This window comes from Nanorana parkeri, unplaced genomic scaffold, assembly GCF_000935625.1.
Source record: "Nanorana parkeri isolate BGI_ZX_2015 unplaced genomic scaffold, ASM93562v1 scaffold387, whole genome shotgun sequence".
NCBI classification, from domain to species: Eukaryota; Metazoa; Chordata; class Amphibia; order Anura; family Dicroglossidae; genus Nanorana; species Nanorana parkeri.
The window spans coordinates 274810-300537 of NW_017306655.1; the positions used below are offsets into that span (position 1 = coordinate 274810).

The following is a 25728-nucleotide window of genomic DNA, read 5'->3' on the forward strand; positions in this document are numbered from 1 at the left end:
ATGTGGGCCGCTCGGGTCGCTATGGCATCGCAGGCTGCTGGCTGTCACTAACGGCTGTGAGGAGGAACGCACCGCTATTCACATGTGCAGCGGCGAGTTCCTCCTCACAGCCGCTGCTGAGTCAGAAACAACCAGCAGCTTCGGAGGAAGTGGCTGGGCCCATCGTTTGCAGCGATGAAAGAGGTGGGGTCAGCGATGGAGGAGGTGGGGCTCAGCAATGGGGATGCGGGGCCCAACAATCAAGGAGGTGGGGCCCAGTGACGGAGAAGGCGGGGACCGCAAGAGATCGTGGAGGAGAAGGAGGCGCACAGAGGACCGGAGTAGACAGGTAAGAGGGCTTGACTGCCCACTGAGACCCTGCAGAGCCCACCATAGAGAGTCTATGGTGGGCTCTCCAGGGTCACCCTCAGGTGGGCTGTTTGGGTTATCAGGTGGGCTTAACTAGAAATCACAGGGCCCCATACAAACTTTTGCTCTGGGGCACTGTGATTTCTAGTTACGCCCCTGTATATCTATATGTGCCCCCTTGGTGCCCCTTCTCCCTGACCCCTTCATGAATAATAACGTTTCCAGAGGCTTCCTTTCCGGAGACTTTTCTGCTGGTACCAGCATCCCTTCTTCAGCACACATGTGCCCTCTCTTCCCCTTTCATATATAATAAAGTTTGTAGACTCTACAGTGTTCCTAAGCCCATCTCTGAGCAAGCCAAAACAGTGAGGCTACCCCTTTCACTGCTAGGGTTAAGTGCTTGTTTATGTCCAGGGGCCGGAGTTAAGCAGATTTATTAACCTGATCCTCGCTCTTGCCTGCTCCCTCTAGGCTACTAGACTGGTCTCCGCGGCCTCTTCTTTTCGCTCTGGCGGTCTAAGGACCGTTGACATTATCACGTCTAATGCAGGTGCCATAGAGCTGCATTGGACATGGGGATGCCAAGGGACAGTCCACGAGCCAGAGTGGAGGGAAGAAGCAGAAAGTGTGGACTGCCAGGGGTGCAGGGACCAGGTAAGTAAATCTGCTTTACTCCAACCCCTAAACATAAAGGAGCACTTCACCATTGCAGTGCTGGGGCAACCCGACTGCAAGGGTACATTTTTGGTTTGTCTGGAGCTGGCTTTTACTATCTCCTAAACACACACTTTTCACCAAAATCACGTTTTATTGCTGATGTTTATTGCTGTCTCTGTTCTCATTGAGCATATTCATCCTCATTATTGGTATCAGTCACCATTGTTTCTTGTACAGAAAGAGACGAGAAATTCAAAATGTGTGGGCTATCACAGGAACAGGAAGTGAGAGAAAATCTTCCAATGGGGAAACCTGTAATTGTGACAGTAGATGGCCTGATGCTTTGGATCAATATTCTCTCACTTCCTGCTGTGTTTCTGCTTCAAGAAGTGAAGGTAATTCTCCAGGTTTGCGTTAAAAAATAATAATTAAATAATTAAACTAAAAGCAGACGGTATTACATTTTCATTCACATAAGAAGGAGTAATCGGTTTGTTTCCCAACAAATCACACATTTTAGGAATGGGTAAAGGTATATATACGAGATATTACATTCTGGATTTATTGATGATCTCTTTATTTTTAACACTTACTGGTAGGAACAGATAGGCACTGAATAACCAAATAATACAATAAAGTTGTTATTGCAGTCGGGGTTATGAAGGATGTTCTGACACGGGCACAGTTACAAATTCCTTAATATCACTATATTTGTCACATGATAAATTGAGTAACAAATGTTTCTCTCCAGATGCAAAAGGCTTGATGTCCACGGTAAAGGTAATCGATTTTCCAGGTTCCAAGGTACCAACACTGTAAGGAAAAACAGATAGAATTGCAGCTCAGCTATCGCATTCATAAATTAAGGATTTGATTTGTTCCCCAGGCCCACTAACTAGTGCTAAATGTAGAAAGCTACACAAGTTAAAATACTTTATTGGGGCTAAAGCTTCTATATATGGAAGTAGGTAAGTAACAAAGGTAATGCACTGGCAATGGTGGCAATACATGGGCAGCAAATTGGGAATGGTGCCAATACACTGGCTAATGTGGCAATACATAGAAAACAAGCGGACAATAGTGGCAATACACAGGCAACAAATGGGGCATTCCTGACAATTTGTTGGCACAGCAGGCAGTGGTGGCAATAAGTGGGCATCAAAACGCCCAACTGTTGCTCATCCAATGATCGCTAACTGTGAAAATATATAGGCCATAAATTAACAAATGCGATGATACATGGGCATCAAGTGGACAATAGTGGCAGTACACAGGCAACTAATTGCACACCATGACAAAAGGTGGGCAACAAACGAGCAATGGTGGTAATACATCGACAAGAAATTGGCAATAGTAGGAAAACAACATAGACTAAGAGAGCGATTGACAGACATCTTTATGCAAGCTGATCAAATCTATCTCCATGCAGCTTTGATGTAAAACTCACATATGCCTATGGGGCGAACTGAGCACTGATAGCTTTGTGGATTGAGGCTGAGTAGGGCAGCTGACTGAACTTCTGATGGGAAAGCCACTTGGAATAATAATTTTACAGCATGACCCCCTGTGGTATTTATCAGTAGCACCTGTTCCTGCTGGGAGCAATGAGCGATGATCCCAATTTCTGGTGAAAACATTTCACAAAGCAAGCCAGACCCTGGGACCAAGGACAATGATGGACTTTTATGACCTCTTGCACATGTCTTTCCTAATGATGGATCAAGTGATCTTTTTCCCATTACTGACTTACTATGCTTTTTTCTACTCCCTTTTTTTGTGAGGAGGCAGGGCTTTGCTTCCTTAGATCAGAGCTGTCCCACCTCATAACTGGTGATCTGATGACTGGTGGGGGAATATTCATAAAGCAATAGGAGACATAAACTAAACACAGATCCACAGAATGGGTGAAACAGAAGGAGATCCTTGTAGTCAGCTCACCACGAACAGCTTCCTCTCCAGCAAGAAGAACAGTGGGCAGCACAATAGTGACATCACCAAATCTTGCGTCAAATCTTGTGAGACTAGCAGTAACAGGCAGCAGTGCCTTAGATGATCTCACATGATCTCACAGATACACAGCTATGAGGCTCAAGCCACAGTATTGCCTAGGCACAGGAAATAGTCTGCTATTTTTTAGGAGGAATTTAAGGAGGAATTTAAGATTTTACACGGTGCTGCGTAGCCACAACAATAACATTTTAAATGTTTCCTATAGGATCGCAACTCTTCATGTTTTGAGTTCAGCTTCATAATTACTAAAATAAATAACTGGAACTAAAAGCTCCCTATAGCGTATTCTACACCACTAGCATAAAGCAGAAATCCATTACGCATCATTGGAGAACTGTCCAATCAAGCTACATCAATCAATACTACATGCAACTCGTGTAGCTTAAACCAGAGAACACCATTTGTTCTATTTGTATGGGATCGATAGCTACTCTTAGCAATGCTGCAAGCAACATTAGCAGTGCAAAAAAACCCCCCAAAACTTCTTTCATCTGCTATATAATACTCACCTCTTCCTAACTTCATTTTCTGTTAAACCACTACCCTCTGCTGTGAGCACACATTCATTTACTGCGACTTGAAGAGGATTAGTAAATGTAACTTCTATAGTCGCTGATTTTCCCAACTCGACTGGTCCAACAGCCTGACAGATAAAAGGACAAAAGTTAAAATAATACTGATGAAAATACAATAAAAGTCTGTGGAAAAACCCTGGGGCAAACATGAAATATGGAACCCTGAATAGATGGGGCCAGTTTACTAAACAGTCGAATATTAAGTTGGCCAAGTAAACCAATGCTCACTTCAGTCATCCCAGTTTTTTTCCATTCCCTTGCACAGTAGAATCAAAAATAATGTATTTATCTGAGAAAACATATGTGCCATTCAAAACAAGTAATAATAGATATTAGGGCTGCGGAAATTAACAATTCATTTCTCGATTAATCGTTAAACTTTTTTAACGATTACAATTCTTTTGATCGCTAATGAAAACACTCACCTCTCCGCCGGCTTCCGGGAGTCCCGTTGGAGATCCGGTGACATTACGCACATCCGTGTCACCGGACTCCTCCCCCCTTCCCCAAGTGGCTCCGTCGGCTAACGAAGGAAAGGGGGGAGGAGTCCGGTGACGTTGATGTCCGTGACGGCTAACTAAGGGAAGCTTCTCTTCGCTAGCCGACGGAGCCACTTGAGCCGGTGAGTTTGACCAAGAAACTTTCTGCACGAGCGCCAGCCAAGGCATTGGCCTATACACATACAGCACAGCAATGAAGTAATAAAATGAACTAGGATCACACTAATCCAGCACGTTATTATTCTGAGTTGCCCCACTCAAGCGGCGGCCATATTGAGTGGGGCACGTGAGATTAATAACATGCTAGATTAGTGTGATCCTAGTTCATTTTATTTCTTCATTGCTGAGCTGTATGTGTATAGGCCAATGTAGTCGGATCTGTATGTGCGTTATAATTAATCGATTAAAAAAAATGTTGATTAATCGAACACGAAAATTTTAATCATTACCAGCCCTAATAGATATGTCATTTAAAGCTTGAAGTAAATCAGTTATGAGAAAAATATGGTTTCCTTATTGCTCATTTTTTTGTAAAAATGTTCGCTGCCTGGCTCATGCTCACCCTATAGTTTCAGTACTTCCTGCACCATTGACATGAAACAAGTATGCCCATCATAACAGTCAAAGACACACTATATGTAGTAATTTATCACATTCAATTGGACCTCTTTTGAAATGTTTAAGACGTTTCAGTGCTCATCAAATTGGCTTCCTTAGTTCCTCAATTAGCTTATTCAGATAAGTGATGACACATCTTCAACATCACAGAACAAGTGTAGGTGAATAAGAGAAACTACTACTAGCCATGACCTGAATACATAGGTAGCCTCAATAGCAATATTGTCTAGAGATATTCACAAACATGTAGATCAGAGCCCATGAATTAGGGACATTTTGGGCAGTGGTGTATTTAGGTTTTGTGCTGCCCTAGGAAAGTCCCCCACGTAAATTTGCCCCACCCCTTCCTGTTTAAGGCATTTTGCTGTATCCAGCTTCTGACAGGTTGCGCTTCTAGCATAACAGGGAAGCCTGAGAACCTACAATACCCTGCACAGCCCACCTGAGACCACAAAGAGACTTACTCCTTGTGACATTGTTGGGTCAAGTAACATCGTCACATAGTTGGGAAAGTGGGGGGGGGGGAGGCACAGCCTTGTATAAGCTTTGACTCCAGTGACTCATAGCTTACACAGGGCATTTGCTATTACTCCTGGTGGCAGAATGTAGTGTCGGGGAGTGAAAGGAAGGTAAGTATATGCAGGAGGTCTAAATTCAAGTGAACATTGAAGTGTAAAGTTGTCCAAAAATAATTTATACTTACACTCCATTATTATTCTTACCATGGCACCTGGGCGTGGGTGATGTCACATTCCTTCCATTGAAAAGATGCCCTTGGAATCGACTACAATGTGTCCTTGTGAGATCTGGGCTTCTCTGAAGGACAGTGACATGACATCCAACGATGCAGAGGACAGGGGCAAATTAAGTATAAAATCGAACTTTTTTCTTTACCGGCACATTGTGCACATTCTACCGGGCAATTTGTACAGGAGGAGGGGGCCCAGCCATTATACGTAGACCTTACATTGTACTGCAGGGTCCACTTTAATAACGGCATAAACATGTGAAAAGGTAAATAAAAAAAGATTTAACCTTAAAAATACAACATAACCTATGTCTGATCTGGTTTAATATAAGGTTGTATGTATTGCCAGTTTGGGATATACCACATGTATTGTTGTTAGAAGAGGTAAGCTCAGTATAAAACATAAAAGAATAGGTGGTTAGTTTATGCAAACTGTCAACTACATTTCTAAAAATAAAACTGGTTAAAGGTTTAAAACAAATATGTTAGGCACTTAATGTAAAAAGGACAGTCACCTGAACTATAAGACGTGGTGTCTTCAAAGTGACGGTACCTTCCACCAACAGATCCCCCCAGCCTTCAACCTGACACACGGCCATTACATGGATCATGTTATCCGTCGTCAATGCTTTTTCATATTCAGAGTATTTAACATGAATTGGGACCTCTTTCACTAAAAAAAGAAATGTAAAATAACAGAAAGTTGTTTCCTTTACTGATGAAAGGTGCTCATGTACAAAGCCTAATCATCTGACACTGTAAAATTTTCTAGTAGCGATAACAGCTACAATTGGGCATTCATTAAAAGATAATCATGGCTAATTGTGTTTTTCAAAGCTGACCCCTCATGTTACAATCTGCTTGTACAATCGTCTTTAGCTTTTCAACAACCTTACCTGACAGAATCAGAATTGAATAGATTCTTTAGCAAGGTGCTCTCACTACTGAAACCTAATAACAGGGTAATTCACAAAAGGGTGAAGAGTTTGGAGGAGGCAGGAGAAGTGAACAATCTAGGACAACATAGCTTAACTGGAAAGTGAGCTAAATTGGAGAATTTTTCCAATTCAGCTATATTGTCCTAGATTGTTCACTTCTCCTGCCTTCTCCAAACCCTTCACTCTTTTGTGAATAACCATGTAAATATTGCCATTATTATACAATGAAAATTAATCCACTTTTGTCAAGGATGCCAAGCATATCTGGGTCTTTCCGATGTGGTCAGGTATTTATGCCCAAGCTTGTTAAAGAGTTATCGCCTCCAAAACCTGGTTAGGAAGCTGGATCTTCAGATGTGTGTCTTCCTTACCTCACTCATATTGTCGTGTCCATGTTTTCTTCATACCATCATTACTGGATAGGTCTTCTTTAAAAATCCCCTTTCTAGGGCTTTTTGACTAGAAGGTAAAACTAGTGCTAATTTAAGTGGGCACGTTTTTAATACCAACTAACCTGGTTCCATTGCAGCAGAACTCTAGCCAAAATAAATGTTTTAAAAATCGCCCCCTTTAAAGAAAAAAATAAAATTAGCTTTAGCTGCAATGCTCACTGTCAGTGAGTTCTCCCCTGCAGTAGATCTTTTACCCCACAAGATCTCCTCATTCTTCTGTGTTGAATGCCACCATTCATCATTTACCCCACTTCTTCTGAGCAAAGGCCATTTTGGGCCCACCCCCAGCTTGGAACTAGACAGTGAAACAAAAGCAGCACAGTGATGATGAGTTCATCTCTCTGTCACTGCTGTCTCCCTCTATCACCAACACACAAACTGATTGGCTCCTTGTGCTTCTATTTCTTCTTTTATTTAGATTTGGTGAACAGGCACTACAAGAGGCTTATACCAGGTCAAATTCAGGTACTTACACTGCTTGCATTTAATCAAGTAAATGTGATTAATGCACTAATGATTACGAAGCTGCATTCATTTGTGTCTTTTTTTAATCTGCCTAGAGTTCAGCTTTAAGCTAATAATCTAAATGGTTGCTACAGCCCAATGTTTGTTCCAGTCTCCAAATATTAGATACCACAATTTATGACATCTTCACTGAGCAGTAAATATTTTTTATGTTTTTCCCATTTTTTTCTTCTGCCCATTGGTCAATGAACTGCAGTGGAGCTTCTTTGCTCGCTTGGATTTGGAGAAAAGATGACTGATGTTTAGTAGCCTGGAGTTTGGAAAAAAGTTTCAGTAAACAGTGAAAACTTAAATTAGGTTTGTTTTGTGAATGTAACCAATGCCTTGAATACCTGCCCCAAGGCCTTGCTGGCAAACCATCAGGCTAGACTTCAGACGTGAGCAACTGAATACTTGTGTAAAAATGTTCGTTTTCTACCAAATTAAATACAGTATGTCAACAAATTTGGGGTGATTGCATAAAGGAATAGTGTATGTAGGCTGTGTCCAATTTAATCGCCCAATAATGTGCAAGGACAATTACTATTTTTATATTCATGCCATGACTGTTCATTTTAAGGGAACACAGATAGCCTTCGCTACCTGAACTTTCTACTCTTCTGTAAGTACTATAATGTGAACAGGCTTCAGGGCAGTGGTTACGTAACAAACAGAAAATCAATTTGCATGTACCTATTTACTAAGCACTGTAAATATTATAGATACATTTAAAATATGAAGGTTTATACAAAATAAAAGGTTCACAAAGCTCTCCTGAAATAAAGCCTATAGAGTCTTAACTTCAGGGCTGGTGGATGATCTGCAAACAGATGTGACCATTATTATTATTGTTAATATACAGAATTTATATAGCGCCAACAGTCTGTGCAACACTTTACAATATAGGGAAGGCATTACAATTATAATACAATTCAAAACAAGATGGTAAGGAGGGCCCTGCCCATGAGAGCTTACCATTAAGAGACCGTCCTGGGTAATGCAAAATTCTCAATGAGAGGTGGGGGCAGTTGTGGCTATTAATGTTGTTCAGGAGACAAGATATGGTTATATCTTACATTTAAGTGTTCAATATCTACGGGATAGCTCTCAGTCTCAAACATCTGGGGCCCATTATTAGCAGAGAAAGTGTAAAACAAACCTGCCTTTGCAGGTTATCTGCAAGTACTTGGGAACTTTAATCTATAATGATGCTTGGGACAGTATTATGTATAAACCTTAATACAGAGATTTACATAATTGATTGCTTGCTACATCCTCGGATCTCCTTATAGCACAAATACTTTAAAATTAAAAATGCAGTGAAGACTTACCAAACTTTTTTTTCTTTTTAGTTGGTATGCAGGACAAGCAAGCAGGAAATCCCTGCCCCCCACCTACGGTAGGACAAGTACAAGATTAGCTAGTGCCATTTAAAACCAATATTGCCCATTCTACCATCAGTATGTCATTAAGCCACATTATGTAAATCAAAACCTTAAGATAGACACATTCACATTGTATTTAAGCAAAATCAGCATTTAGATTTTGGATTGTTAATTACTTTCCTGAACTGCTGTACAACAAGAGGACAACGGATGGGTTCAGCTAGGAAAATACTGAAAGAAAATGTCCGTGCTGCATGTTGGATGAAGAAAAGGATAACACAATATACAGTATTTTCTCAGTTCTTAATACCCACATGCAGCTCGAAAAACCTGTATGTGATAAACTGGGTTGACATTTGAGTGTGGGCAGTTCAGATTGAAATAGTCCAATTTCTGCAAGAAAAAAGGTGATTAAATGTAGAAGAATATTATGTGGTTGGTGATCAGTAAGTAGAAACTGGCTGTGAACTTAAGACAATATACACTCACCGGCCACTTTATTAGGTACACCTGTTCAATTGCTTGGTAACACAAATTGCTAATCAGCCAATCACATGGCAGCAACTCAATGCATTTAGGCATCTAGATGTGGTAAAGACCACTTGCTGAAGTTCAAACCGAGCATCAGAATGGGGAAGAAAGGGGTTTTAAGTGACTCTGAACGTGGCATTTCAAAAACTGCGGATCTACTAGAATTTTCAAGCACAACCATCTCTAGGGTTTACAGAGAATGGTCCAGAAAAGAGAAAATATCCAGTTAGCGGCAGTTGTGTGGACGAAAATACCTTGTTGATGTCAGAGGAGAATGGGCAGACTGGTTCAAGATGATAGAAAGGCAACAGTAACTCAAATAACCATTCATAACAACCAAGGTATGCAGAAAACCATTTCTGAACACACAACACGTCGAACCTTGAAGCAGATGGGCTACAGCAGCAGAAGACCACACCGGGTGCCACTACTGTCAGCAAAGAACAGGAAACGGAGGCTACAATTCGCCAAAATTGGATAATGCTGTAGAAGATTGGAAAAACGTTGCTTGGTCTGAGGAGTCTCGATTTCAGCTGCAACATTCAGATGGTAGGGTCAGAATTTGGCGTAAACAACATGAAAGCATGGATCCATCCTGCCTTGTATTAACGGTTCAGGCTGGTGGTGGTCGTGTAATGATCTTGGGGATATTTTGTGGGCACACTTTGGGCCCCTTAGTACCAATTGAGCATTGTTTAAACGTCACGGCCTACCTGAGTATTGTTGCTGACCATGTCTATCCCTTTATGACCACGGTGTGCCCATCTTCTGATGGCTACTTCCAGCAGGAAAATGCAGCATGTCACAAAGTTCACATCATCTAAAACTGGCTTCTTAAACAAGTCAATAAGTTCACTGTACTCTAATGGCCTCCACAGTCACCAGATCACAATCCAATAGAGTACCTTTGGGATGTGGTGGGACAAAAGATTCACATCATGGATGGGCAGCCAACAAATCTTCAGCAACTGCGTGATGCTATCATGTCAATATGGACCAAAATCTCTAAAGGAATGTTTTCAACACCGTGTTGAATCTGTGCCATGAAGACTTAAGGCAATCCTGAAGGCAAAAGGGGGTCCAGCCCGGTACTAGCAAGGTGTACCCAATACAGTGGCCGGTAAGTGTATAAGCTTTCACCTCCGGGAACTTGGCTCTGGAAGTTTTTGGCCTCTCAACATAGATTCCCTACCTAAGGTCCCTCTCACACTTACTCTTCCTGTAACCCCAACCCTAACATCAACTTTCCCTGTGATCATAAAACTAACATTAACCAGACTTAGTGCATACTCACCTCTCCTGTACTGGGATCCCCGTACCAAAGACAAACCATTTCTGATTTGGCATCCTGGTGTCATAGTATATTGTTTCATATTGGAGAATGAACCTTCATTTATATATTTCTATAGCTTCTTATAGTAAAAAAGTTCTCAGTCATGGATCCAGTAGTAAATGTCCATTTTGTTTTCATCTTTAGCTTTCATGAAGTTACAAATGTTTAATAAAGTAACTACCACTTCAAATTTTTTTAAAAACAGCCAGCTGTAACAGAAGAGTAATTCTTACTAGTCCCACACCTGGTGATTCTGACCTACAATCCCTTGTAGAGCTGCCCTGCCCAAATAATCTTCAGCGTCCAATACTTCTGAGGGGTTTGAATGCCTGCATCCCCTACTGCGTTATGGTTCCAACCTGCCACTCCCTATGTCACTACAACTTTGTAGGGACATGCTTGATGGTCACCACCCATGACCACTGCAATACAATTAAGGTTACTTATTTGTATATGCTGGCAGTCACCCACTGTAGGTGGTTCTGAAAAGTGTAGAATTTCCATGAATAGCAGGGTCGAACACTGATGGATTTTTATGCAATAGCCCAATAGTGTGTTTATATGTGCACAGTTTTCTTTCTACATTTCCGCTGTCCAATAAATGGGCAAAGTTTGGCTTTTCCTATCCATGTGTCTAAATAACAGGCTTAATCCACTGAAGGTGAAGTGGGCAACGTAGGGCTTATATGACACGTGGTAATCCTTCTTGTAGTTACTCACTCATGTAATGCTCACTGAAGACACCAGCCGAGGTAGATACATTGCCTGTGCCGCCTGTGCTACAGCGCAGGAGCTCCAAAAAAAACGAGAAGGTTCATCAGTAGACAATAGAGGGAACCTCAATAGGAAAACTGGACAATCAGGTATGCATGATAAGCTGGTGGTGGGTCTTCTTACTGCAGATTACCCAGACCAGTCTTGGGGCGATCACATTCCAGTTCTGAAGATCCTTCCGTGCTGGTGATACCACAGGACATAACATGGCAGCAGTAAGCACATCGATAGGTGATGTGTGTTGGGATGCAAAAGGAACAAGGAGCAGGGTGGGCAGCTGCACCTTGGGGGAGATTGCAGGAACACCCTTGACCAACAGCAAGCGTGCAAAGCTAGTAAAGACAGAGACTGGCAGCCATCACCCTGAAGTTGGGCACAGATCACTAACAATAAGCACTGGTTTTCTGCGCACAAAGGCCCATTGTCGTCCACCAATGAACCCCAGCAAAACATTATGCAAGCTATGCATGTTTTTCCAATTTGGTATGTTCCTTAAATATAGCAGTCTGTTATAGCAGCCTGTTTGTCTCTTGGGGAGACTACAAAGTCCAGGTTGTCCACTGTGGGGAGAATTATCTAACTAATATTTTGATATGACTGATTGCACTGTAGGATAATAGATGCAAACTTGAGCAGTGCTGCATGTTAGTAATATTTGACATTTCTAAAAGGTCCTTCGATGGGATGAAAAATATTTTGTCAACATTTCAAAAGTCATTTTCAAGGTCTCTGGAACTATTAACTTTTTTGGAAGTTCGATGAACACTATGAGGTTGATTTTCTAAAGTCAAATTGGCTGTTCAAGTTGCAAGGGAATTTTGTCTTAGCTTAGTGAATGTGGTAAACATTAACTTTGAAAATAATACCTAATCACATGCAAGGGATATTCCTTTGTAAAGTGAAAATTGTCTTTTAAAGTGAACAGCTTATTTGTCTCTAAATTAAATATCTAGTAATGAAATGTTATTTAATTTGGAAAAAAATGTTTCCTGCCTGGTCATTTGTGAAAACCATGTACGTTTTAGTGGACAAACGTCCAGAACTGAGACACGCAAGGGAAATCAGTTTAGAAGAAGAAACAAAAGGGTGTCACAAATCCAGGGCTGGGGGCAAATGTAAAGCGAACATTAACTGTTACTTTACATTATAAAAAGGTAATAATGCACATACATCATGCAAAACATGCAGGTCAGGAAATACATTATACAATAACAAATATTCATGTAATTCTGAGAACATGAAAAATGTGTATCTTACCACTGAGACCCAGAGAAAGTTGTACATATGTTAAGAATCCTATAAGGCCTGTTTCATAGACATCAGTGGAGTTCAGTAAAACAATGATGAGGGCTTTGATGATATGCAAAGTGCAACTATGCAACGTGATAATGATAATATGCTAAGTACAAGTGTAACTCATCAGACTTAAGGGATACATGTGCTTTTAAAATTCCGAGAGCCCCTTAACTTATCCAGACAACTCAATCAAATCTGCTTATATACTGTCATAGTTAGCAATTTTCCTGCTTCCTTTTGGGATCTATAATGATCAAGAACCCTGTCATCCTATAGACACATTCTCTGCATTCCTTTAGATGAGCTTGCTCTCTAAAGTAGTGAGAAATGGTTGGTAGGGACCAGGGAGTTTGCACAGCTAGATACCAAGGATACTCTCATCCATATACCATTGCCATGTGTAGCTGCTGACAACATCATCTTAGATGCCCCTATGCATCATTGTAGGGGTGCATGAGGAGAAACACAACCATTAATTGTATTACCTACTTTTTAAAGTGTATTTCTAACCCAAACTTTTGTTTTAGATAGTGTAGGGAAGGGTGAGAACCCTTGTCAATTTTTCTTTAGATTTGTATATTTATTGTTGCCATTGGTAAGATTTCCTTTAATTGTCTTCCCTAGAGACACATCATGAAGTAAGAGGAGGTTCAGGTGTCCACATCACTGCCTGTATAATGGGACTCTTCCTATTGGCTCTATACCGCCAGGGTACTCTCAGGATTCAGAAAAGAGTCTGCAGGTGATGTCAGTTTGAGGGGATAGGTGCAGACCGGCTGGCCCAGGCACATCTACAGTGCTGGATTACTGGTCCACCCCCACAATCTGGAACAGCAGTGAGGATGGACCCAGATGGTGTACTTAGGTACCAAATGGTTTGTACGGAGATGGGCTTTAAAGAATTTACATCCACACCTGTACAAATTTAATTGTGTATTAATTGCAAGTTAATACACAAAAAGAGGATGGCCATTCCTTTCTATAGGGCCTGTTCACACCTGACTAGCCTTGCAGTAGGATTACCCCTGCACTGCAAGCTTTAACTGGTCATCTAGGGGTATTGTATAAAGCATTTTTACTAACATGATCCCCACTCTGTCTGTAGGGTTCCAAGACCGGCCCTTTCCGCCTCTGGTCCAGTGGTAGGAGGACTACCGATGTCATCACGTCATGTAGAGTCCACAGTCCTGCATTGTATGTGAGGATGCTAAAGCCCCCGAGGTAGGCTCTAGGATTCTATTCTGACTTGTTAAGAATATGTAAAATTTTACATGGTCTAGGCACTATGTGCACAGTAGGGAAATCATAACCTAAAAAAGGGAACAGTAAACCCAAAGCAACTGATAACCTTTTATAGTCATCACAATGAATTAGTTTTGTTGAGTGATTGTTATGCTTTGTACTGAAGAGCCTCAAAGCTGAATACACTCCACTGGTGTCTAGTAGCATAGGCATAGCACTGCTTATTCACTTCCACCACTATATTGAATTATGCCCAACCCCCAAAACATAGAAAGTCTACTATGCATTGACCGTAACTCAGTAGCACCAGGCTGTGGTTAGGAGCCCTTAGCCTAGCAGCATTATCACTAGCTGTTAGTATATAAAGCAAAATGAGTTAGTCTAGTCATTTATATTGTTTCAAGGAGAGTACCTTCATTTGGGTTGAGTTGCACGTTGACAGTTTGCTTGAGAACAGAGTGTCTCACTGCTTTGGTGTACACAATAGCAGACACACATATGTTGACAGTTACATTTTTGATTGTGGGTTTCAAATTTGTTAAAGTCAGGATTGCAGTGATATCTTCCCCAACTGTAGGTGTTCCAGAAAAGGTTATTGCTCCAGAAACATCCTGTTCTCTAGCGGACGCGGCAGCTGGAGATCCGTCAGCAGAAAATGCCATGAATCCAGAACTTACACCAACTATCTGCTGAGCTTTCCGGTAAATTTCTCTCTCTTTTCCGCTGCCTAAAGTAAGAACACATTGTTAGAACAGAGGGATATTGCTGGTAATATCCATCTTTGTATTGTGCCCATATCTGTATTAGTAGCCTATTCCAATCACTCAATGTCGAGTAAGTGCAAGTCAAATCTAAGCTATATTTGGTCACAGTAGGTGTCTGTCAATGCCTGTGTCCATCCATCAGCATCCTTTAATATACGTCAGTCTATGGCTATGGGGTCTATTTACAGAGCCATTCATCTTTTGAATTTCGGTGAATGGTCATTTTGTGGAATAGGGACAAAAACAAATGTTCTTAGTATATTTTCTTTTCATTTTGGTGTCACCCCCCCTCTGAAAAGTCGGGCGCTCGGTCATGGACCGAACACCTGACAGTATCAGGAGAGAGGAGGGGACCTGGTGGCATACTTTATCCCGCCGGGTGACTGTCCCCTCACCAAGATGGCCGCCGGCAGGTATCAGAAGATCTCCACGCGTGCGCGATGATGTAATCGCGCATGCACTGTGACGTCTCGGCGGGGTGACACCCAGTATATATATATATACTGTATATACACATATAAACTCTCATGCAATTCAAAAACTATTGATCTGCTTAGTAAGGTCTGAACTTCCTCTCATTTTTTTTAAAATATGTTACATCTCAGTGATGTTGCTGCTGATATCATCAACTGTTGATATGGCGGTAATCTTACCTTCTAGGTACTTATACAAATGAGTGATATTTTCGTAATCAGATATGCCCACAGCTTTTGTGCAGATTAATGTGCCCACTTCTGCTGTGTTTGTCCTTGATTTAAATTTTGAATTGTTCCCTTTTACGACATAGTAGCTGACATCTGCATTCACCTCCGAAAATACAAATTGAGTGTCATAAGACTTATCCAAATCTCCTTCTCTTATTGCAACTTGAGATGCTGGACCTAGTTGGAAAATACCTGTAAACAGAAAGACATTCATATTTTTTGTCATGGAGTTTTTGTTGCTATCTGTAGATATTGTTGTCCCCAATTTCCTGGGGGTCACATGAACAGGACCAAAATCTTGACCATGAGGACTTTTTTAATAAAATGAAGAAAGATTGAAAAAAGACTGTTCAAATTATTGTTTGTGTTCCCATTGAAGAACTCCCCCCCTTTAATCGCACGCAGTGATTAGTAGGGATGGGCTCGATGTTCGAGTCGAGCATGAGTTTGACAGGAACATCGGCAGCCCGTGTTCGGCGAACACACGAAATGTCTGGGCGTTCGTCAGGCTATTTGCCCGCCGAGCTCCCCACAAGGCACCTGTCAAATGCCTGTCAAATACCTGTCAAATGCCATACAACTGTAAACAGTTGGGTGGAGCCAGATGCCACTGCTAGCTCCGCCCAATTGTTTATATTTTGCCGGCATCTGTCAAAATGCCATTCTGCGGCGGGAGTTCATTGCAAGTGGACAGGTCGGCGGGCGTCGTTTTTTAAAATTATTATTTCTATTTATTTTTTCTTGATTTATTTTTTATTTCGTCGAGTTGTCGTCATCGTGCACAACGCTGGATGTCGTGATTGACCCTGGATTACGACGGTGGATCAATTTATTTATTTATTTGTAACCACTTCCATGCCGCAATACGTCTATAGACGGCGGCCCGCAGAAGTGGTTAAAACAAGAACACGGCTGCTGCAGTAGCCGTGTTCTTGGTCAGTAGTCTTTAACAGCAGGCAATTGCTGTTAATGTACAAGCGATCCGGCGTCTGTTTGTACCGTGCAGTGCCCCCGCCCCCACAATAAACGGAAAGAGATTCAGCGGCTTAAAGGCGCTGGTCTCTACTCCGATCACTGGACCAGAAAGTGATGTGTATTGCATCACTTCCGGTGTCACTCTTACCGTCTCCGGCTCTTTGAGCCAGATGAAGCTGGGGAAGCAGATATCTGCTTCCTCAGCTTCTTTGGGGTCCCTAGGTGACATTAGGGGTCAAGAAATGATGTCTCCATAAAGAGGACCTGTCATACCCTATCTGCTATTACATAGGGTGTTTGTTAGCCCCCTATATGATAGCAATAGGGTTAGTGTAAAAAAAGTGTTTAAAAATTATAAAAATGAAAGTAACATATAAGAAAAATAAAGAAAATGCAAAAAAAGCCTACGTGCGAAAACGACAATTGCGCTACACATGTTACATATTGCCGCGAACGTCGGAGTGAGAGCAATCATTCGAGCACTATCAATCACTAAACTGATGAGTGGTTTAAAGCGTTTAAAGTGTTCCCTATGGGAAATTTGGCGTATTGACTTTTTTGTGGCTTCACGGGCGAACGCAATTTTAAGGCTTGACATGTTTGGTATCTATTTACCCGACATGATCCTGTCATATTTTACCAAACAATGGGGTATTATATTATACTTCTGTGCACTACATTTTAATTTAGTTTATTTTTTCATAAAAATACTGGTTTGATAAACATTTGCGCAAAAACCGTGCGACATAAAAAATTGCAACTAGCACTTTTTTATTCTACAGGGCCTCTGGTTTCAGAAAATATATAATTGTTTGGGGGTTTGAAACTGTTTTCTAGCCAAAAATGTATATTTTATTACCATCACTTGTTTCTTGAGGAGTTGAATCAAAAATTTGCCATCCATTATAAGCACTACTAATATCAGGTCGAGTGCACCACAATTCATTCCAGCAATGAAAATTCCTATTGTTGGAAAAACACACAAAATGACGTGCTTTCATTTTGATTAAAGTAAAAAAACGACATATGTCAAATTAAATAATATGAATATGACTAGCACAAGCTAAAAGATTAGTACTGACTATCATTGAAGGAGGTTTTATTGCTATGAGTGTCCGTGATAAGGAAATTCAAGAAATGAAAGTGGGTGTAAAGCCAACATTTTTGAGTTGCCATTAGAACAGAAATGGGGGGCAAAATTCCAATGGGGCTAGTTGTTCCCATGACAACTGTCAAAGTGGGCATTTCCCTTACATCGGAATTATATCCTCTAGCTCCCTATTCAGTCTACGGGCCAAGAAGTGAAGAGAAACCTCCCAAAGGAGACACAGAAAAAAACAATGAGGCAGAAAAAAAAATGACAGCAGTTTTAACCCTCCCCTACTCTATCCCAAATTTATTTTAAACTGTTGGCTTTATATATACTTTAGGGCTGATACACACTATTGCTGAGTGATTCTTAATACATCTGATTTACTAATACTGCTTCTGTAAAGGGGTGACTGGTCCCATTTCCATGTTTATTAGACATACACGTATTTAGGGTGGTTTTTCTTGCCACATGCTAATTATTTTTTACGACAGGCTCCTCAGTAAGGGCCTGGCCATAGAACAAGCGGGCTGGCAGTAAATGTCTGGAAGTAATACTGGCCAGTTGTGTGCAGAAAAGGATATTAGTACATGGATGTAAATAGTCAAGGTGCGATGCTCCATAAGAGTGTTTCAATGACTCACAGGGGAATAGAGTGACAAAGGCAGGTGGTCAAAAAAAAAAGCTGGGATTTCAAAAACTCTGTGGGTGACAGCCAATGTGAGGGGGCACTCTGATGGGAACAACCAATGTAAGGGAGCACTCTGATGGGGGACAACTAATGTAAGGGAGCACTCTGATGGGAACAACCAATGTAAGGGAGCACTCTGATGGGGGACAACCAATGTAAGGGAGCACTCTGATGGGGAAAACCAATGTAAGGGGGCACTCTGATGGGAACAACCAATGTAAGGGGGCACTCTGATGGGGACAACTAATTACTAGTTGTCCTCATCGGAGAGTGGGGTAATACCTCCTCTCTGGCAGAAGGGAAGGGTATGAAGCACCATATTACCTCTACTCTACTGGATAAGAGGGGGACATTGGTTAGAAAATAAAACTCTTCCCCTGGTTGTCACAACAAAGAGCAAAGGAACAGGAGCTTGCAATTTCTGTCAAACATTTACTGAAGTAATAACAGTAAACAACGGCATAAAAACAAGCGTTAACCCAAAATCAGAATTCTTCTTGCAAGTAGACTGGTGTTTGTTAACCTACTCCATGGCATTGATGCAGTCCTCACAACCTCTTCAGAATATGAAACATGGTTCTAAGGTTCTTCTGAACACCTCCAGTTGTTCACCACTTCATTTGCTTTTACCACTGCACTTCTTAGGAAACCATTAGGGACCTCATTCCCACTGACTTTTACATAGGAAATTATGAAGGAAAAAAAATCAATGGTAGTTCTTGGCTTGGGGCCACACATACATCTAGCAGCCTTGGTAGAAGCTACAATCCAACCTTCAGTGGGCTCAGCAATGCTGCTTTTAAAGGACTGGAAGCTCTGATCTCTCCAAAATCCATATCCACATCTCACAATGCAGTAGTGTTAATCCTTTTTATCATGAACCTGGAGAGATTCCTCATGTACTATTATCACAGGCAACCCAAAACATACCAACTATGCCAGTATGGGCTAGAGAATCATAAAAGGTGAGGAGGGATGGGGACTGAAGAATTTATGGATTTGTTAAACTATTTCTTTTTACTTTATTAGCACTTACAATGACAGGTTGTATTTACAGAAGGACACTGGTAGCACACTGTTACCAAGATCAAAATGGATTAAGGTGCTAACTTATTTAATGGCAATCTTCTTACTAGTTAGCTAGCTGGTTAGTTCTATGGAATCAAGTTGAACTAAGAAACCCAAAATTGCCAATATTATTTTTAAACACTAGGGGGTTGATTTACTAACCTTATAAACACACCACGAACATGTATACACCTCTGTAGAGTGTTCCCTCCCAGCATGATCTATGGGTGGAATCTAAACACCTTTGTAGTGTGTACACACCCAGCAGGTGTGTTGTGCAAAGCCAAGCATGAATTGCAAGGTGATGTTGTGTAAATTAGCTCTATGTTGTGTTGCTTGCGTTGATGAATGCAGGAATGTAAAAGCATGAGCTAACCATTTTTGTCTAAACTGTGAAGCAGCATTATATATGCATCATGTGCATGATTTTTCCATATATGGCATTAGTGGAAATATGCTTTTAGAGACTTTTTGGTTGATAAATAAATTTGGCTGTGTGAAAATCACACGCACCTAGTGCGTGCGTGTGTTTAGGTTAGTAAATCACCCCCTACATGTCTCTATACACCATTCTGTAGAAAGTGCACAATCCAGCTCTACAGCATCCACAGTTTGAATGAGGGTAAATGATGTAATAGCTATGACTAAAATGCTTAGCAGAGGTGTGATTCCAGCTTGCAAATTGTAAATTGCAATTAGATGAATCATTACACTAATCTAATAATAGTTTAATACTTACCAAATACTGTCATCGCTGATCTCAACTGGATCTCCTGATTCAGTAAAGTATTTTTCAATGCTCAAGTCACCATTTGTGTCATGGGCAGAATTGTAGTTAGTAATCACTCGGCAGGGTAATCCCAGGGCTCTGCTGACTAAACAGAGGAAAAGAGAGAATAATTTTAAAGGAAATGTACATATTACATAATTTGTGCTCGAATGTTTAAGTACATGAATGTAACGTACAAATGTTATCTTAATGTAAACATTGTTTTCCATGGATTTTATTTCTCAGTACCAAGTTTATATAGGATCATTGCTGGGTTCTGAAGTGTAGACACACTGTGGTTCCTGCAGGTACCTGTGCTAGGCACCTACAATCTCTGGAAGCCTATGGAGCCCCTAGGCTCAGGCTGTACTCGGGTCCTCGACTTCTGCCCAGGTCAAGATTAAGCACCACCCCTTCCTGATGTTAGGACTAGCCCCTTAATGTTAAAATGCCTAATGCTAGAATGTAAATGGTCAGTAGAAGCTGTGAATTTTGACGGCTGAATGACAAGAAGTACAGCTTACCACCAGGTAGGACGGGGAGCCTAACCCTTTCATGCCCATGGGTAATTAAAACCTTCAGATACTTCCGGTTGCGGCACCCATGTGAGTGGCAGCAGGGAGACGGCGCTCCCGTTACGGCATCCTAATTGTATAAAAAACCGGCTACCCACCTCGTGACAGGTACTCTACTGAGCCAGCAGAGTGTCCGGTGCCCGGGGATGGACCGATTCCTGGTGTCTGCACGATCCAGATCGAGATCCCGATCACTTAATCGGTCTCGGGCGCTCACTCGGGAATCACGTGTAGCCAAGATGGCGGCGGCCCCACATACTTCCCCACAAAGAAGCGTGTCTCCGGCCTCTGAGGTGCAGGGCCTGGATGAGGACAGCACACATGCTAAAATAGCAGCAGCGGTAGCCAAATTGTTGAGACCGACTATCACTGAGGCGGTGGAGACAGCCATTCAGCACAGCATGGGCCAAATCAGGAAGGATCTGTCAGCACAGGCACGAGCACTTAAAGAAGTGGAACACCGCATCTCCTCACTGGAGGACGACTTGCTTGAAGCTCAATCGAAGCTGATTATGTGTGACACTACCTCACGGGCGATGCAAGATAAGATAGAAGACCTTGAAAATCGTTCTCGCCGCAACAACCTGAGGGTAGTGGGTCTGCCTGAGTCATACAAGCCGAACGAATTGCTCACGTTGTGCGCATCCACTATCCCGGCGTTGCTAGGGGTCTCTGCAGCCTGCACAGCGGAGAGGGCTCACCGCCTGGGGCAGCCAAAAGACAACGCCAAGGCACCGAGACCGGTTATCGCCAGGTACCTTAACTACGCCGACAAGCTCCAGATCCTAAAAAAATATAGAGCTGCTAAATCTCTTCAAATTGATGGGAATAAAGTACTACTATTCGCAGATTACTCGGCGGAAGTGGCGAAACAGAGGAAAGCTTTCAGTGAGGTATGCTCCAACTTATATCGACAGCGGATCAAATTCACACTGGCCTATCCGGCCGTCCTGCATCTTACCACGGCTGAAGGTCGCAACTACTCATTCCGGGATCCAGATGAAGCACTACAATTCCTTAATCAGATGGATGCTACAAATACTGGGTCTCCCTCCAAATCTCCCTTGCCTCCACGTTCGCCACGCAAATCCACCAAAATACCAAAGCGGGTGATGGGCACCCCCCGCAAATACCGTAAGCGTTGATGGTAACAGGAGTGAACAAACTGTTCAATTACGCTAACTGTTCTCATTCTTTCCCATCATAATTATAGAGCAGAGATGGGTAGCGGACACCCTTCGTGTGTTGCTCTCTCTTCTATATATTGCCAGGATGACCTGTAACGGGTTTTGAAGCACATATCCCGTTTTGCGTCCATAGGGAAATGGCGAAGTCAGTAAAGTATATGTTTTATTTTTCTTCCACTGTACATGTTGTATGGTTTTCATGCACTGTTTATGTTCTATCATGTTCTAATTGCACTATTGCCTACTCTCTGTTATGTCTCCCTGCGGCTGCTTGGGCGAGCTTCTGGGGGGAACGTCTCAGTAATGTCCTTGCAATGCACTATCCACACCTATTGGAACCGTGCATGAATAATCCTGACCCATCTCGTATACATTCATGAAAATAATCTCGTGGAATGTTAAGGGTCTTCGTTCCCCCCAGAAGCGGACCAAGGTATTGCGTCACTTAAAACGCACGAGGGCGGATGTGGCCCTATTGCAGGAAACGCATCTCAGGGACGAGGATCTATTTCGGATCAAACGCCTATGGGTGGGGGAAGTGTTCTGCTCGCCATCCCAGGGCCGCACAGCTGGTGTTCTAATATTGCTTCGTAAAAACCTTGCCTATTCAGTGTTGGGGGTAGACAGAGATACCGAAGGGAGATTACTGTCTGTCACCCTGAAATGTGAACACACGCTCTTTACTGTAACAAATGTCTATTTTCCCAACTCGCCCACCCTAGCAGACTTCCAATCCCTTGCTCGCTGGATTAATAAGTTTGATCTGCCCCACCATTTGATTGGAGGCGACTGTAACTCGACAATGTCCACGTTGCAGGACAGGAAATGGATTTCGGGGACTATTCCCAAGAGCAGACGGTCCGGTTCTGGCAGGCAGTCGGTGTTGGCATCTACGATGGAGGATCTCTGTCTCAGGGATGTTTGGAGGCTCACGCATCCCTTAGAGTCGGAGTACACGCACGTATCCCTGGTACATGACTGCCTGTCACGACTGGACTATTTCTTCTGTTCAGATGCTCTGATGCCCAACACGCAAGGTCCTGAGATTCACGACTTGGTGATATCGGATCACGCCCCGATCTCAGTGGTGGAAAGCCACTCGCCGCGGGTAGAGAATATGATTTTGTGGCGCTTCCCGTCCTTTCTGGCCGAGGAGGATTTCCAACACTTCCTTCGCTCTGCCTGGAGGGATTATGCCATGTGCAATGCGATACATACGACCGATCCCACCCTCTTCTGGGAAGCGGGCAAGGCCTGTATGCGGGGTAAGATTATTTCTTATGTCTCAGCATACCGGAAAAAGACCATGAAAGCATATCATGAGGCGAGTGCTCGTCTACGGGTGGCGCACGCCTCTTTGATAGCGAACCCATCCTTGGCTCACAAGCAGGACTGGGTGGGAGCCAAGCAGGAGTTTGACTTATGGGCACAAAGGCAGGAAAACATTAAAGCTTCCTATGCAGGCCTACGTCTCCATAAGTTTGGGAACAAATCAGGGAAGCTTCTTGCACCTCTGGCCAAGGGTAGCTATCGCCCTAACCCCATTCTAACTCTCCGCAGTCCCAAGGGTGAGCTAACCACTGACCCAATAGCTATTAATAAAATATTGGAGGAGTTTTTTTGGGGCTCTCTATGAGGAGGACTCTTATGATGAAACAGCAGCCATACGGTTTCTAGATAATATTCGTCTCCCAAGTCTTTCGCTAGAGCAATTAGATTTACTTAACGCAGATATCTCCAAGGAGGAAATTCTAGGGGTGATCAAGAACTTATCTAGCTGCAAGGTGCCAGGACCAGATGGATACACGGCTGACATGTATAAAGTACTACAGGAGGATATAATAGACTCCCTGCAGGCCCTATACAATAAAGTGTGGGAGGGAGGTCCATACCCCGCTACCGGTCAGGAGGCATACATACGGTTGCTATTTAAGGAGGGTAGAGATCCAACTAATCCAGGATCCTACCGGCCCATCTGATTGCTGAATCTAGATGTCAAGATTTTATCCAAGCTTATAGCAAACAGATTGGCGAATATATTGCCCACATTAATACACCCTGCGCAGGTTGGCTTTGTCAAAGGTCGAGCGGGGGTGTCAAACCTGAGAAAAGTGCTGTTGGCGTTGGAGATGGCCCGGTCTGATCCGGAGGCTACATTGGCCATTATTACGCTGGATGCTGAAAAAGCATTTGACAACGTCAATATGCAATGGATGTTTCGAGTATTATCTATGTTTCGATTCAGGGGCAGGATCTCTCCTACACCGTATGTATGACTCTCCGGTGGCGAGAATATTGACCCAGGGAGCTATATCTTCCTCCTTCGCTTTGGGCAAGGGGATGCGACAAGGTTGTCCTTTGTCGCCCCTTGCTGTTCAACCTGGCCCTAGAACCTCTAGCACGTCACGTCCTAGAAACACCTGCTCTCCATGGTATAAGGGTGGGCAAGGAGGATTTGAGAATCGCTTTATTCGCGAACGATGTTTTGTTGTTTACCTCCCGGCTCAAGGAGGACGCACTAGTGATACAGGAACTATTTGGCCAGTTTACTACATTCTCGGGCCTCAGAATTAATTTTACGAAGAGCGAGATATTACCCCTATCAGCCAAGGTGTGGGACTGGGATGTGCAAATGCAGTTTAGAGTGGCACAGCGAGACATTACCTATCTAGGACTCAAGGTGGGTAAGACACCATCCTCCCTGTATGGGCTAAATTATCCCCCTCTGATTGATAAAATTATCAAGGAGTTGGAAGCCTGGGAAAATCTCCCATTATCACTCTTCGGGAGGATACACCTGTTTAAAATGTCTAGCTTCGCCAAATTGTTGTATCCGCTCCAAACTCTTCCTCTCCTGTTAAAGAGTTCGGATATTGCCAAAATTACAAGAGCCATGACACGCTTCATATGGCAATCAAAACGGCCTAGAATATCTGTTAAGAAGTTGTGGCTCCCGAAGAGTGAGGGCGGTGCTAACCTGCCGAATATAAAATTATACTATTACGCCTGCCTATTGAGACACGCTCTGGATTGGCTCAACGACGATTCTGCATATTCTAATACGCCCCTGGAGAAGGCGTTTCTGGCCCCTTGGGATATTAAAGCAATTCTCCAGTGCAAGGTCTCAACTCTACCCATGGGTGTTCGACAGAATGTATTGTACAGGGACACGGTGGTGGCGTGGAGAGAGATGCGGAAAGGTCTCGGGCTTTCCCCATTTCTCTCCAGCCACAGTCCTATTATGCATAACCCAATGTTCCCCCAAGGCATGGAGTATAGGGCGTTCAGCCTGTGAAAATCCACAGAATCCTGGAAGCAATTGTTCCGGCCGGACACGTGGGCACCATACACATTCCAAGAATTGATGATACGGTATCGTCTGCCCTCACATCACTTTCTCCACTTCTTACAGGCCACTAAACATTGGCAAGCGATATCTAGGGATCCCAAGAACATTTTTGCTACCTCATTCCTAGACGTTCTACTGTCCTCTAAATCATACTCAATATCTACTCTATATCCTAGACTTCAAACAGTATTCACGCCATTGCTGGCTACCTCGAATGTTAAAATTTGGGCCAGAGAATTTGAAGATCCGGACCTAGTGGACAAGGCCCTGCAGGGATACAACAAAGTCAGGAAGGTGATCACTAGCGAAATATGGAGGGAGACCCAGTTTAAGCTGCTGCACAGGGCTTATGTCCCTTATTTCATGCCGGAAGGCACCGCTTCACATCAAACCAAGTCATCCAGCTGTCCGAAATGTGGCTGTGCCCATCCCACTTTGAAACACTGCCTATGGACTTGTCCCCGGATCCATCAATTCTGGACGCTCCTGATGTCCTATATCGCACAGATTCTTTCCTGGGATCCCCAACTAGACCCTGCCCTATGTCTGTTCAGTCACTGCTCCTCACAGGAAGGAGACAGACAGGGTAGGTACCCCAAGGGGCTGGACTGGTTACACATCTGCCTCCTTGCAGCTCGGAGAGTG

General features: G+C 42.8%; 1 protein-coding gene across 1 annotated transcript in view; it reads right to left on the reverse strand.

Moving 5' to 3' along the window:
• Positions 1–1578: 1578 nt before the first annotated feature.
• LOC108789329 (protein-glutamine gamma-glutamyltransferase E-like) overlaps positions 1579–25728 on the reverse strand; it is a 33110-nt gene continuing 8960 nt past the window's right edge. The window contains exons 5-13 of the mRNA XM_018559307.1: positions 19943–20078; positions 17214–17317; positions 15328–15571; positions 15018–15021; positions 14324–14633; positions 8682–8744; positions 5972–6129; positions 3525–3658; positions 1579–1818 (exon numbers count right to left, since the gene is read on the reverse strand). Of these exons, the coding sequence (XP_018414809.1) occupies positions 1662–1818; positions 3525–3658; positions 5972–6129; positions 8682–8744; positions 14324–14633; positions 15018–15021; positions 15328–15571; positions 17214–17317; positions 19943–20078 (1310 nt within the window). The 3' untranslated portion in view covers positions 1579–1661. The remainder of the gene's footprint in view (positions 1819–3524; positions 3659–5971; positions 6130–8681; positions 8745–14323; positions 14634–15017; positions 15022–15327; positions 15572–17213; positions 17318–19942; positions 20079–25728) is intronic.